Source organism: Hermetia illucens, chromosome 5, assembly GCF_905115235.1.
Source record: "Hermetia illucens chromosome 5, iHerIll2.2.curated.20191125, whole genome shotgun sequence".
Taxonomy (NCBI): domain Eukaryota; kingdom Metazoa; phylum Arthropoda; class Insecta; order Diptera; family Stratiomyidae; genus Hermetia; species Hermetia illucens.
The window spans coordinates 77,024,984-77,038,197 of NC_051853.1; the positions used below are offsets into that span (position 1 = coordinate 77,024,984).

Here is a 13,214-nt window from a genome sequence, read left to right on the forward strand (position 1 = left end):
CTGAAAACACCGTTGCGGAATTGCATTGCTGTTGCCGGTCGTGACCTTTTAGAGCCACCAGGGATGTCCTTTCTTTTTGAGGATGCTGGGAGTCCTGAGTCCGCATCCGCTTGATGACGGACTGGACCACTTGGGAAGCAACTTACTTCCTCTTTTGTGGTCCACGGACTCCCCTTTTTGGGTTAAACACCCAAGTTCAAAAAGAAGAAGAAAAAATCTTGTCTGACGGTTTTGTCCAGGGCAGAGGCAACTCATCAGATGCTGCCTCACCTCTGCCCTGGGAGCAACGTGACCGAAAGTGGCAACAGATGATAATCGCTGTTGAAGATTTTTTCTTCTCCTTTTCTCTTTATTTCTACCATCCTTAATATGCACCCAAAGCACAACCGAGGTACGAACAACATTTTATTAAAGAGTTTACAATTATAGAGAAAAACATTGTTTCAAGGTAAAAATTCAAATCTTGGCGGTTCCAAACTTTTCCGACGCAAGTTGTTCCAGTAAGGTTGGTCAGTAGCTGCCACTGGCTTCACTTGCTTAACAATAGGCTTGAATGTGCCCTGCAAAATGCAGATAAGATGGAATTAATGGAAACGTTCAAAAGCACTGCTGTCTCAGCTACCTTCTGTTGAGCCTTTTTAATTCTCTCTGCTGCCAGAGTTTTCCTTGATACATGTGAAATCGGGGTAGGACCCAGCAGTTTTCCTCTCTTAGTTAGATTGAGCAAAGTTTTATCATGAGGAGTTTTAGATGCTGTGGACATTGCAGGCAGGCTTTGTCGACGTAGATTTTCAGTATTCGACTTCGTCATGGGGATCCTTAGGGACATGTCGAACCGAGGTGGTGGTTTTCGTTGTATTTCCTCTTCGATAGCGTACAGCTCTTCCTGTTGGGGTGAATTTGGTGTTAATTTTTTATGATAACATTTATGTGTCTTTGCAGGCAAACATAGCTTACCCGATTTTTGTAGACCATACAGCAAGCTCTCATTGTAAAATAGTATAAAATTTCAACACCAGAAAGTAGGGAAAACCCAAGAAACAGTCCAGCTATTCCTCCAAACGATACCAGTAAGTCAACCCACCCGAAAAGTACTTCGCGCTTGTAGCGAATAATAGGCCATGTGAGGTATTCAATACTGATAGAGTGCTCATCACTTTGGCTGAAACTGGAAAAAAGATGTAAAACGTGCTTAATTTTGAAATTAGTAGAATTTACTCTTTGTTTAGCTTCTCCACGTCATACACAGTCTTGGAGCAGCTCAGCTCACACTTTTGGCAGTCTCTGATGTTTGTGATGTTATCCTTGTACTTCGCAAGGCACTCGAGCTGTTCCACTTTGCAGTATGGCACATTGGCTGGTAATAAGAAAGTGGGATTAGCTTATGTAAACTATTTACCACAAAATACTTACGCAAAGGTTTATAGAAAGGCGGGATGCATCTGCACATTTTTATACACTTTTTGATCCGGCATTCTTTCATGCAACCCGAAAATGTGTATTCGTTAGGAAAAAAGTCCAATTTTATCTCGTCAGAGAAAACGCATTTTCGTTGTCTGAAATGTATCAAATATCGAATTGAATATAAAATCGAATAAGCCGGTACTAGATGACCAGGGAAAGGGGCGAACTCCAGCTATTGAGCGGGACAACGGTTAAAGATAAGGAAGCCAATGTTCAATAAGATACAACATACCCAATACTCAGTTGCTTAGCATCCTCTGTCGTGTAGGTTTCCTTCATGGAAATCAGGATCTCCGACACTTGATTAGGCTCCCAACTTAATTGAGGTGAAAAGTCCCAACCGAAATATTCTCTATTAGAATGGATGTAGACCTGTTGGTTTAAGATTATTATTAAATGCACGATACTGAAATATGAAATCCAAAAGAAGTCCTTACATTTACGGCAGATGACGGGATGAACTGCAGAGCCCACTTCTTATCCGTTTCGAAAAGATCGTGGAACTCAACTGACTGTTCGCTGTTAATGTGAAAGTTTTTATTGGAAACAAAAAAAAAAATTAGATTAGAAATTGAATGAAATACTCAACTCCTTTGTTTCAAACGATTTGAACTTTGTGTTGAAAGCGAAACAAAATCCTCTTTCTGTGTAGATTTCGTCAAAGTGGGGACAACACTTAACTTCTTCATCTCGATATCGGCAGAATGTGAGGAGGTCATCACAGTCCATTTTAACCTGAATTTCAAATCCAAATTGATGTATAGATCATTAAGTGGCCCTGTAAGATTTGGAACTTACCTGAAACGCTAATCGTCTTAAACTGGTTTGTCCAACAGCAGCAGGGGTGAAGTTGAGGCTCAGTTCGAATGCAGTTCCAATGTTCTGGTAAGATAGTTTGGTCAACATGCGTAGGAACGGTTGGTAGGATGGTGCTTCAGATTCCTCATATTGACTAGAAATGCATATATTCATGTCTCAATTTCAAAATTATTGTTGAAGCCTAAATCTAATAATCGAATTTGTAATGGATGTCCTTGTCCTTTTCTTCACTATACTATACATATATATTAGTCATAACTATTCAGGTCTTCCGTTCAATCAAATTACAAAGAATCGAAAATATTTCTAGATGAAGGGATGAAGGTCACCCTCCTCGAGTCCATGGAGACGGCGCTCACCAATGGAATCAGTTCGGTGCGCAGAACCGCAATGAAACGTTTCCACCAACTATTGTTCTGTTCAAAATACAACAAGTAAGACCCCGTAAGACGACACTAGCACAAAACACAAGGAAAGGGGGCTGTCCACCACGGCCGCTATTGCCATTCTTTGGTATGAGCGCTATCGTCTAAATGGTGGATGTGACAGTACCCTGGACAGACACAGAGAATATGAAACGAGTCTTCTGAGTTTGGCCCAAGTAAAATATAACCCTGACTGAAGGCAAAGTTCCGCGAGAAGAGAAACTCATTTAAGCTACCATGCGCCGTAAGGAGTCAATTTAAGGCCCAAAGTCAACGACAGCAGGTACACTTTTAAAGTACTCAAATCTTTCCCCACCTTTCCCACATTCATCATCTGCTACTTAGATATTACAATTTCGTCTAACAACTTTTTGACCGTAAATGGTCCTAGCCCCTCCATTTGATCCGCACTAACTAGATTAGTTTGCAGCAAGATACGCCTTTAATGATCCTAAAGGCTGCGGTAACCCGGACTACCTCTAGATCAAGAGAAGGAAGACCCAACAATCGTTGAACGCGTTGGTCAAAATCGTGTCACATAAATGAAGATACGCCACTCGCTGATCAGTGTAGAGCAGTTTCCTGCCTATACCGTCATTGCAAACTCATGCAACAGAGGGGACCCTTACGTATAACATGGAGGGAAGAGTCCGCATATGTATATGGATTTGGCAGCTCTCCTGCTAAGACCAAATTCACACCTCATCATACGCATCAACATGGTTAAACGCATCTTGAGCTTGATCAGGTGCGAGTACAAGTGTATGCATTCCGCGGTTGTGACTCCCAAGTATGTCACTTTCTTCCGGTATTTCAAATTCATTCCATTTGACTTTACTGGAAGCGGAAGACGTGGGCACGCCGGTTTTCTCCACTGAGACCGCAACAACGACTTTAAGAAAGCACGCATTTACGACGCCCATGCATTTAGTATCTTGTTGTTCGAGCTCAAGTCGGTTGGTCCCCTCAACAAGAGAGCTCGTAAGCAAAGCATTCAACCACCGAATTAAGCTCATTTCATACCACATTAACACACATACGCTCACTTGCACTTGGACGAATTCTTCCTTGCCATTGAAGTAGCTCTTCTACAGAGCTAATTCCTGGCAGCAGCACTCACCCTTTTAAAATCCAAGGACGTATTTGTTAACACAACGAACAATAAAATGTTTCACATGCATTAAGGCGTCATCAGTGGAGCTGCCACATCGGAAGCTGTATTGCCTGTCGGACGCCAGATGAGATATTTGCATTCCCAGCTGCTATATCATAATCGTCTCCAGGATTTTGTCGCGGGCCGCGAGAAGAGATATGGTTCTGTACAAAAGAGAATTACTCCGATCCTTCTTTGGCGACTTCAATTTTGGCAGTCTTCCAGAAAACAGGGAAATAGCCCTCCCATAGAGAGCGCTCATACAGTAATTGGATATGAAATAGGATGGTTCGCAGATAGGTTTGCATGGCTCGTCAGTCATCCCAGGTTCGTGGACCACAAATAAAGGAAGACAGTTTCTTTCCAATTGGTCCGGTCAGCCATCAAGTGGATGGTGGATTCAGGACTCCTTCCCATCCTTAAACATAAACTTATATCTATTTGCTAAATAATCCGCAGCTCTTCCTGTGGGGCCATATTATATAGGCAAGTGGGTTATCATCCTTACAATATTGCCTATAAAGAATTTGTTATTACTTCAGCGTGCCTGGATACATATTCAACTGCTTATTGCGCTGCATTTGTATGAAGTGGCCACTTTTTGTCCATTCCTTTTTAAGGTTTTGCGGAAAAAATCTTATTAAAATCGGTTCATTTGTTTGCTTATCAAGCGACCATGCCTTCCGCTCTCTGTGATTTCCTTGAGCGTTCCGCCTGAATCTTTCTTATTGCTGAGTTCGCTGCGCCAGTTTCCCTTTAATTTCAGCATTCCTCTGATAATATTTTGAGGATTTATGCTGGCTTTCAGAGAATTTTCTAAACTCTTCCTCTCTGAGCAAAATCGTGGACAATAAAACAAGACATGCTTTGGGTCTTCAGCTGTGCAATCACATAGAAAGAGTCAAAACTGTGAATTCCCTGCCGTGTAGGTAATGACATCATCCTTAAGTGTAGGTGCCCATCAAATAATTTTCTTCGGCGTTATAGAAATGGCAGGTGCCGGTGACATAGTAATAAAAAAACGATAGTTGCTAACAGATAAAGGCCTACCAAGAATGAAATCGATCCGCAAATGAATGAAAGGGAAAATGTAGCAGCAGCGAACTCACCCATTCCAGGATTATGAAGTGGGTTCTTAATGAGATTAAGGGACTCAGTTTACAAATAGGGAAAAGATCCATAAGAAGTAGTCAAGAGGTCATCGTGGGACTGAGCAAAGTAGGAGGAATACCAGATAATCCCATTTGAAGTCAAAATCCTTTTCCGATTATATTGGTAAAAGAAGACCATTTTTGGAAATTACGCGGAAAACGGGCCTCGGAGTAAAAATTATACGGGTCTGCAGAGGAAATAATGCGCACCCGTCTATTATCCTTTCTCATTCAAAATTCTTTTCGGTCCCACCGAGAAAACTCCGGGCCCCGGGGGAATCACCCCTTTTCCATCTCCCTCTTGTCAGACCTAGAAGAAAAGTGGAATCTTCAAAATATCTTGTCCGGGAATCCGAGATGATGTATTTAGAGCAAACAAGAGATTGACTCTTATTGAGGCTACGGAGCACCTAAAAGAAGCAAACTGTGGAAGGAACTATCATCTAACGTAGCAGTGGAACAGGGACCTTGAAAAATAATTTATTGGGACTCGTGACAGCCGTGAAATTATGATCAGCGTGTACATAAGTCTGGCTCTATGTATAAAATTGGTGTGCGTTTATAAAATACATGCATTCCCACGGTGCCACAACGCTAGGATATACTAGAATTTGTACATGAGAGAAGGAATTCTTTTTCTAAAAGTTTAGGGAACGAGTAAATTTCATTTGAACTGATACAATGCATGGTAATCATTTTAGGTAGAAGTTATTTACTGCTTGCAATGCCGACACTGGTTTTTAAGGGTTTGTCTCACTCTGTCACTGTCACACTCACTTTTCTCAGAAATTGCGGCACCGATTGATACGAAATCTGGTGGCAAGCTAGAAACCGTGGATGTCCACACATATCGATAGTGATATCCGTCTACGTTGAGTTTAAGAGGGGCGGAGGTCCCCTACATGCAGAAAGTAGGTGGGAGTTTTTTTTCCATCAAATATAGCCGTGTGGGGTATCTCGATTAGTACCGAAGCCTGTCTTAGTTTTCACATTTTTTGGAAATTTGGGGAGTGCGGGGGCTATAAAGTGATCGTTTCTTTCAAAGACCCATTCTCAGAAACTACTCAACTCAAAACTCTGAAAAATCACGAAACTGCTTGCATACGGTTTGGGACATAGCATACAAAAAGAAAAGAAACTGACGATTTCGTCCAGCGCAGAGGCAACTCTTTAGACGCTACCTCACCTCTGCCCTACCTCACCCTCCCCAAAAGTGGCGGAAACCGCTGCTTAATATAATCGTGAAAACACGACAAAAGTGCGAATTATATCCAAGTTTAAACCGCCATTACTTTGAGTCTAAGCTAGGCTAAAACTAGATTTCTGTTTGAGATAATCCTCCAGACCACAGGTGATGAGTTGCTACTGCCCTGAACGAAACCGTCAGTCTTTTTTTTATTTTTCTTTGTTTTTGCAAAATTCACAAGAAAGACCCCTGCAGTTTATGAGAGTTATAGTTTTTTTTGATAACACAGACTCAAGTTTGGTTAGTAATGTCGTAGAAGTCCAACCATTACTAATAAGGTTACAGTAGCTTAAAGTGGTCTCTCCGGTGTTCGCCCTGTGAGTTGGGGTTTAAGATTACACTCAAAGTCTGTCCTGCTTGTCGTAAGAGGCGACTAAAACGGATAGAAATTTCTGGGCTAGCAACCTGCGAATTTTGAAATTTTATTGCTACTGAAACGTCAACAACGTGGGATTGCCCTCACAGTAATTTCTACCGATGGGTCAGTTATACAAGAAGGATGAGATTCAGACGTGTTTCAGAGGTGATTCCTGGAAACCGCCTATGGAATTGGTTGGATTCTTGAAAAAGCTTGTGACCGTATTTCAGGCGAGATATTCTAGTATCCTACTGGTGGCAGCTCTATATCAGAGTTAACGCCAATTGCTGTTTAAATTTGATCGATTTAAAAGATTCTGTTTAAATAATGAAGAAGTAGGTTGGTTTCATAATGGTGGGAACAGAGCCGGCTTTTGCCGTTAAGCATCTACTGATGAGTTCACTCTGCAAGGTGAAGTTAAAAGAATTCTTGGAACCGATTAGACAAAAATTTGAGCTTCTGCCTGTAGCAAAAACCTGTGAGAATCGGGGGAGGGGGGGGGGACTGCCTAGATAGTCGGATCAGAGGGTAATTCACTGCTAGTTAACTAGTTAGCACTGATGAAGGGAACAAGTAGTTCCCAAAATTTCGGTATTTGCAAGAATAAATATCTACACCAACGAAAAAGAAACAACAAGTTTTTTTATTATTTCAGATAATTAATCGTTGGAAACACCGCATAATTTCACTCAGTCTTTGAGAGTTTTTTTAAATTGTACCATAGAAGCGATTTCCGTCATTAGTGAAAATAAGGCGGGGAGTCTATTAGAGTATAATATAGTATAATAGATGATATCGCCAGAAACATACTTGGCCCCAGTTGGAAAAAAGTTGAAATGGCTGATTCAACGATGAATGGGAGCTAGCAAAGCAACGAACATCATCGTGCGAAAAGTGACTTTACAGGCGGAAAGAAGCCTGAAAGAACAAATTGGTTTGTGAACTCGAAAAGTACAGGGAGTAACCACATTAGGCGCGGAAATTTTACTAACATGTTAGCAGGATGAAGCTTTATATCCTGCCGACACAAAGAGGGAAATGTCATTTCCAGCATGGGGCGATTTGGATCGATGGATTCAGTATTTTGATGAACTGCTCAACAACTAGAACATCGTCGAGTTGGAAGAAAACCCATGGAAGAAAAAGTCCGTGTAATCCATCGGCTTAAAAATCATAAGTCGCCAGGAGCCGTTGGAATTACAATCGAACTGTCTAAATATAGAGGCGACTAATTACTTAATTCATTAACCTATGCTTAAGGTGTGGGACAGCGCTGCTTGATGACTGCCAAAGAGGCATTGTCTGTGTCATACAGAAAAAGGGAGATATTACGGAGTGCAGAAATTACAGGGGTATCACGTTGCTGGGTACCATCTATAAGATATTCTCCGCTATCTCGCTAGGACGGATACCTTCATACGCCCAGAACATCATTATACCAAAGAGGTTTCACTACCGGAAAATCAGCCACTGATCAGATTTTATCTCTGCGACAAACGATATGAAAACCGTTGGAATTGTTGGTCATCAGTTGCATTGATTGCACCATTTTTTCATCGACTTCAAGGCCGCCCATGATGGCATAGCCAGGGAAAAATTGTATGCGACCCTGAGAGAATTCGTTATCCCGACGAAATTGATAAGGCTGATTAGGCTGGCGCTCCCCAATGTGTGAGGTTAGCTAAAAGCAACAGCAGACCATTCGACATCAGCAATGGTCTAAGACAAGGAGATGCCCTATAGTGGTGGTTCCTGTTCACTCCTTGGTGAAGTATAGGGCATCCCCACAGTGAGATTGTGTTTTAGTTTCACTATCATCACCTTTAACGATATGCAACTGATAAGCACGCAGGAAACAAAAAGAAGAGGAAGACAGACACCAATGACATGTGGGATTCCAACTCAGTACAGCGAGATTGGGGGATCCCCTCAACCATCGTGCCGTCAACTACAGGCTTGTGCGGCGTGAGATCTTGAGCTGCACATCAATGTAGGCAAGGCAAAGTACATTGTGGCAACGTCAGCCCAAAAACTAAACAGGTCACAACACCAAATAGCACTGGTCAGATAAGAACAATAAAGATCTCCATCATCAAGAACTCCAACTTTGAAACTGTTGATAATTTTTCCTAGCTAGGGTCGAAAATCATAACTGATAACAGCTACGACGATGAAATCCGCCCCCCCCCTTGTTCAGCCAACAGAGCTTATTTTAGCCTGCAAAAATTATCTGCTTGAAACGTCAAAGCTCTTACTGTGCAAGACAATAAACTTGCCAGTTCCCATGTATTCGTCGCAGACTTGGGTCCTTAAAAAGAAAAATTGCGAATTCTTAACCGCGTTTGAGGGAAGAATTGTCCTAGGAATTGTTGTCAAGAGGATGGATGATGATGGATGATACGACAAAATCTATGAGCGATATGACCGTCAGATTGTGGATAAAATCCGGCTCAATAGGTTGCGGTGGGCAGGTCACCTATTCCTAATCGTAGGTTTATAAGGGATGGAGCGATGGCGTCAGGACGTCAGACATCATTTAGGGATATCGAATTGGTGGACGTTGGCGCAAAACTGGGACGTCTGGAGTTCCTTATTAAGGCAGGCCTAGACAGGTCGGATACCCTTTGTTGAGATGTTAACGATAATGTGGTAGCCAGTTGAAAATGAAACCATTCCAGGAAAGGGAATGTTTTTTAGTCTACGTTCAGAAATTTCGATAGTATCTCCACTGACGGAGTTTCTAAAAATACTACAGTACCCTATTGTAGAAAGGACAAGGGTTTCTGAAGTGCGTATGAAAATGGATAGGTTATGTCTGCCTGCTCCTTAGAATAAGTGTGGTGGTAGTGCAGTAGAAACAAAAGTAAATGTTTTAGGATTCAGGACTAAGGAATACTAGAGGCTCAATCAATGGAAGTTGGGAGTGCTTTAATAAAGTAAATATGTTTGGAATATTTACATAATAAGATAACAGGAAAAGCAGCAGATGAGTTGGTGACGAAAGGAAAACAAGTCGGGAAACCGGAAGCTGGATGCTTCAGGTATGAAAGTTTTTGTGTATTTCTCATATTAAGACATTTGAGTGGGCATTTGCCCCGTTAGCACGTAGCATGTAATATTATAGATGCATATATTAAGTGAGAGTATCCACTCTCGGGTGATATTGACATTTATAGACTTGAACTTGCAAAGAAACGACAACTTTGACATATTAGAACTTTGTTAGTAATAGTGAGATATCCGCCAAATTTGGTAGAATTATGCTCTATATTATAGCCTACATACATTACTGCACTTTCGTGCTACTAGGATGAAGTTAAGGAGGTTTCGCAGCCAATTACTGAAAATTATAGTATAATACTATTATTAACTTTATTTGAAAGAATATCGGTATGAAAGTTATTTCGGAGCCTAGGCACCCTCTTGACTTTTTTCCAGATTTTTTGGTTGGGTAATTTCTGAAAATGAGCCCGTTAAAGAAATGATCACTTTCGACCCCCGCACTCCCCACCTTTCCACCATATGTCAAAACTAAGATCGGCTTCGGAAAGTATTAACCGAGACCTTTCATTTGATACCCCACATGATTCTATTTGGTGAAAAAAAATTACATCCCCCTTTTGCATGCATGGGGACCCCTTTAAATTCAACGAATGCTTAAGCGTTCATAGTTTCCACCTTTTCACCAAATTTGGTGTCAACCGCTATAACCGTCTCCGAGAAAAATGTGTGTGACGGACAGACAGACAGACAGGAGGAAAAGACGGAAGCGGTCCTCATCACTTAGTGCCGCAAGAGAAATTACGCCTATATTAGAATCGGGAATTGTATCATCACTTCTAAGCCCGCCATCAAATACTTGGCTCACACACTTGGCACACTTGCATCATACTGTATACAGTCCCAATTTGGGGAAAAGCGCTGCATGTTTTAGGCAATGGACGTAAACTGGGTGTTTTCTGCTTTCAGGACCGTCTCGTATGACGCAGCGTGCGTCATCTCGGGAATGATGCCGATTGACATCCTGGCAACCGAAACGATGAACATTTATAACACCAAATCCATCTCTCCCTTAGCGCAGGTGAAAAAAAAAACCGAAAGGGAGAGATCTATAAGCAAATGGCAACAGCGATAGGACCAGTCAGAAAAGGGTTGTTGGACTTAAAGGTTGATCCCCTCCACCGGGGAGTGGCTGGAGAGAAAGTATGAGGAGACCAATTATAATCTCACCCAGTTTCTCACCGGCCATGAAGATACCGTCAATACCTGTACAGGTTTAAATTGGGCACCTCATCTAATTGCGACGGGGTCCCAGAGGACCCAGCGCACGTATTCCTCCAATGTCCTAGGTTCGTGGAAGAAAGGAGGAACCTAGAGGAAACTCTAGGTGAAGTGGTATCACCAGAAAATTTGTGCCGGAGAATGGTAGCTTACCAGGAGGATTGGGATGCGATAAATTCCATGATGGCAATAATCCCGGATAAACTGCGAAAAGCAGAAGAACTGAGGATGGCGCGTTTACGAATCCCGCGGGTAGACAGAAGCAGACCAAGCCAAAGTAAGCTAACTCCGCCCCGTGATGTAATACCTAAGGGTGGTTCCACGGCTTAGGGGAGGAGTCAGGGGTGGTTTTAGTGGGTAAACATCCCACACTCTGGCGTGCCCAAGCCAGAGTCTTTTGAAGATTTACATCTCCTTAAAAAAAAACAGACAGACAGACAGTACACCGATTCCAATAAGGTTTTGTTTTACACAAAATCTTAAAAACACCGGTCTTTGGGTCAGATCGTTTCTGTGGGATTCGAACCCATAGTTATGAGTCTTCAGGAAGAGAAAGAACAGCTAAATGATTCATACTGGGCGAGATTAACAGGAATAGAAGAATCTAAGACACTTCTGGGAACATATGAACCGCCACCTATCTAAATTGTATTTTTACGAGATTGTAGATATTGTAGGGAGGGCAACGAAATTTTCAAACGTATTTTGCGACAAATTGGAAGAATATCAAACGAGAGATAAATAATAATAACATGGATAACACCACTTCAATTTTAATGTGCTCAGCAGGACTCATGAGTCTTGTTATTATTCCTACACTCATACGTATTGAAAGTCCTCATATATTTCAATTGGTACATATAAAACTGCCAAAGCGTTAAAAATGTTATTATTGAAAAGAAGGATTGCATGGCTTTCTCCGATTACCATATAAAATCTATTTATTCATTACTCACGCCAATTCCTTGTATGCTATTTCCTCAACTTTCTTGTCATTATACGGATTCGTTGGACACACAACCACAGTTGGAAATATGATTTGCTGATTGTGGAAATCTGTATCCAAACCTAAAACCACATTTCATCACAATTTTCAATTAAACTTTTCCACTCAACAACAAAGGCACCTGTAATGGTCGGATTCGTTTGAAACTTTTCCCATAAACTCATAATGATCACAAGAGCTGCAACCGCACCGATACTGGTAAATGAAAACCACATGAATCTGCGAAAGTTTAGAAAAAACGGATTTGGGACGAATATCCTTTCCAAAGAGGCCAATTTTTTACTTTTCCCCAAAGGGTCGACTACCATCCGCGATGTAACGCACGCCATGAAGGGTGGAGTTATTGAAAAATTCCTTGGTCTGATAAATTAAACTTCGACGAAAAAGGACTAACGTTTCGATAACGCCTTTCACTCGGTTGTTCATAGTTTTGTTTACCGTCCGACACAAACCAATGCTCGTGACTGACCAGAATCCTTAAGTTTTGGAGAATAATGGCCTGTCAGGACTTTGTTAGACATTTTTAACCAACTCGAGACACAATTGGAAGTTGTATAGTCCGCACAAAATCATGTCTGCTTAAATAATAGATTGGGTGGGCCTGCGTGGTAGCTGGTGATCTTTAGTGATGATTACTGAGCAAGGTTGCACATAGCGGAACTGGTGCCAAAGGGACAGTGTTTTATTTACTGCAAAATGACGACTTTTTTTTAGATTATTCAAACAAATACATCAGAGACGAGCATATATACGAGCATTTGCGACAAGATGCGTTTTGGTAGTTTCATATATCCAGACCGCAATAGATGAGCGATTTGACAGTGTAGCATAATAATAACAACAAACCCAGGATAAGGATAATATTTTCTTATGATTTATTTCATAATCTTCACCGAGCAACCTCTTTTCCCTTAAACTGTCAGGGAGGTCTGCTTCTGATGACCTTCCTCCTTTGTTTTGGCTGATAAATATCATTGCACCCCCGCGTATACATTGTGGACATACCCCCCCGTGTAATGCCATAATTACAAAACACATTACGCTCCAGCAAATTAGATAATCAATAAATGATTTATGCCGCACGCAATATTTACATGCAACATGTGCTTTATACACACATACCCCTCGGAAGGCGCGCAATTCCTTAGCCTTTGGACTGTACAGGCGTTAGTAGGTTACAACATTCCAGTCTTGTAAAATCTGTTCTGATATTATATCAATGAAATCTGGAGCAAGTGTAATGCCATGTTTTGGCATGCATTATTTCTTTATAAGCAGAAATTTCGTTTGAGATAAAAGCAAAGTTATTAA

At 41.4% G+C, this 13,214-nt stretch overlaps 1 protein-coding gene across 1 annotated transcript; it reads right to left on the reverse strand.

Moving 5' to 3' along the window:
• Positions 1–392: 392 nt before the first annotated feature.
• LOC119657642 (sodium channel protein Nach) lies at positions 393–12,442 on the reverse strand. The gene is made up of 12 exons (XM_038064647.1): positions 12,187–12,442; positions 12,025–12,122; positions 11,854–11,965; positions 2,263–2,416; positions 2,054–2,199; positions 1,902–1,983; positions 1,697–1,836; positions 1,414–1,556; positions 1,219–1,357; positions 958–1,168; positions 623–886; positions 393–560 (listed from the first exon to the last, which is right to left on the reverse strand). The coding sequence occupies exons 1-12, from the start codon at positions 12,327–12,329 to the stop codon at positions 444–446; spliced, it is 1,749 nt and encodes a 582-aa protein (XP_037920575.1). The 5' UTR covers positions 12,330–12,442; the 3' UTR covers positions 393–443.
• Between the last annotated feature and the right edge of the window lie 772 nt (positions 12,443–13,214).

Coding starts and splice junctions, on each gene's coding strand:
- LOC119657642 (XM_038064647.1), bottom strand. CDS start 12,329: ATGAACAACCGAGTGAAAGGCGTTATCGAAACGTTAGTCCTTTTTCGT. Junction 2,417..11,853: donor ATAGCATACAAGGAATTGGC/GTGAGTAATGAA, acceptor ATGCATTTCTAG/TCAATATGAGGAATCTGAAG. Junction 1,358..1,413: donor GCCTTTCTATAAACCTTTGC/GTAAGTATTTTG, acceptor TCTTATTACCAG/CCAATGTGCCATACTGCAAA.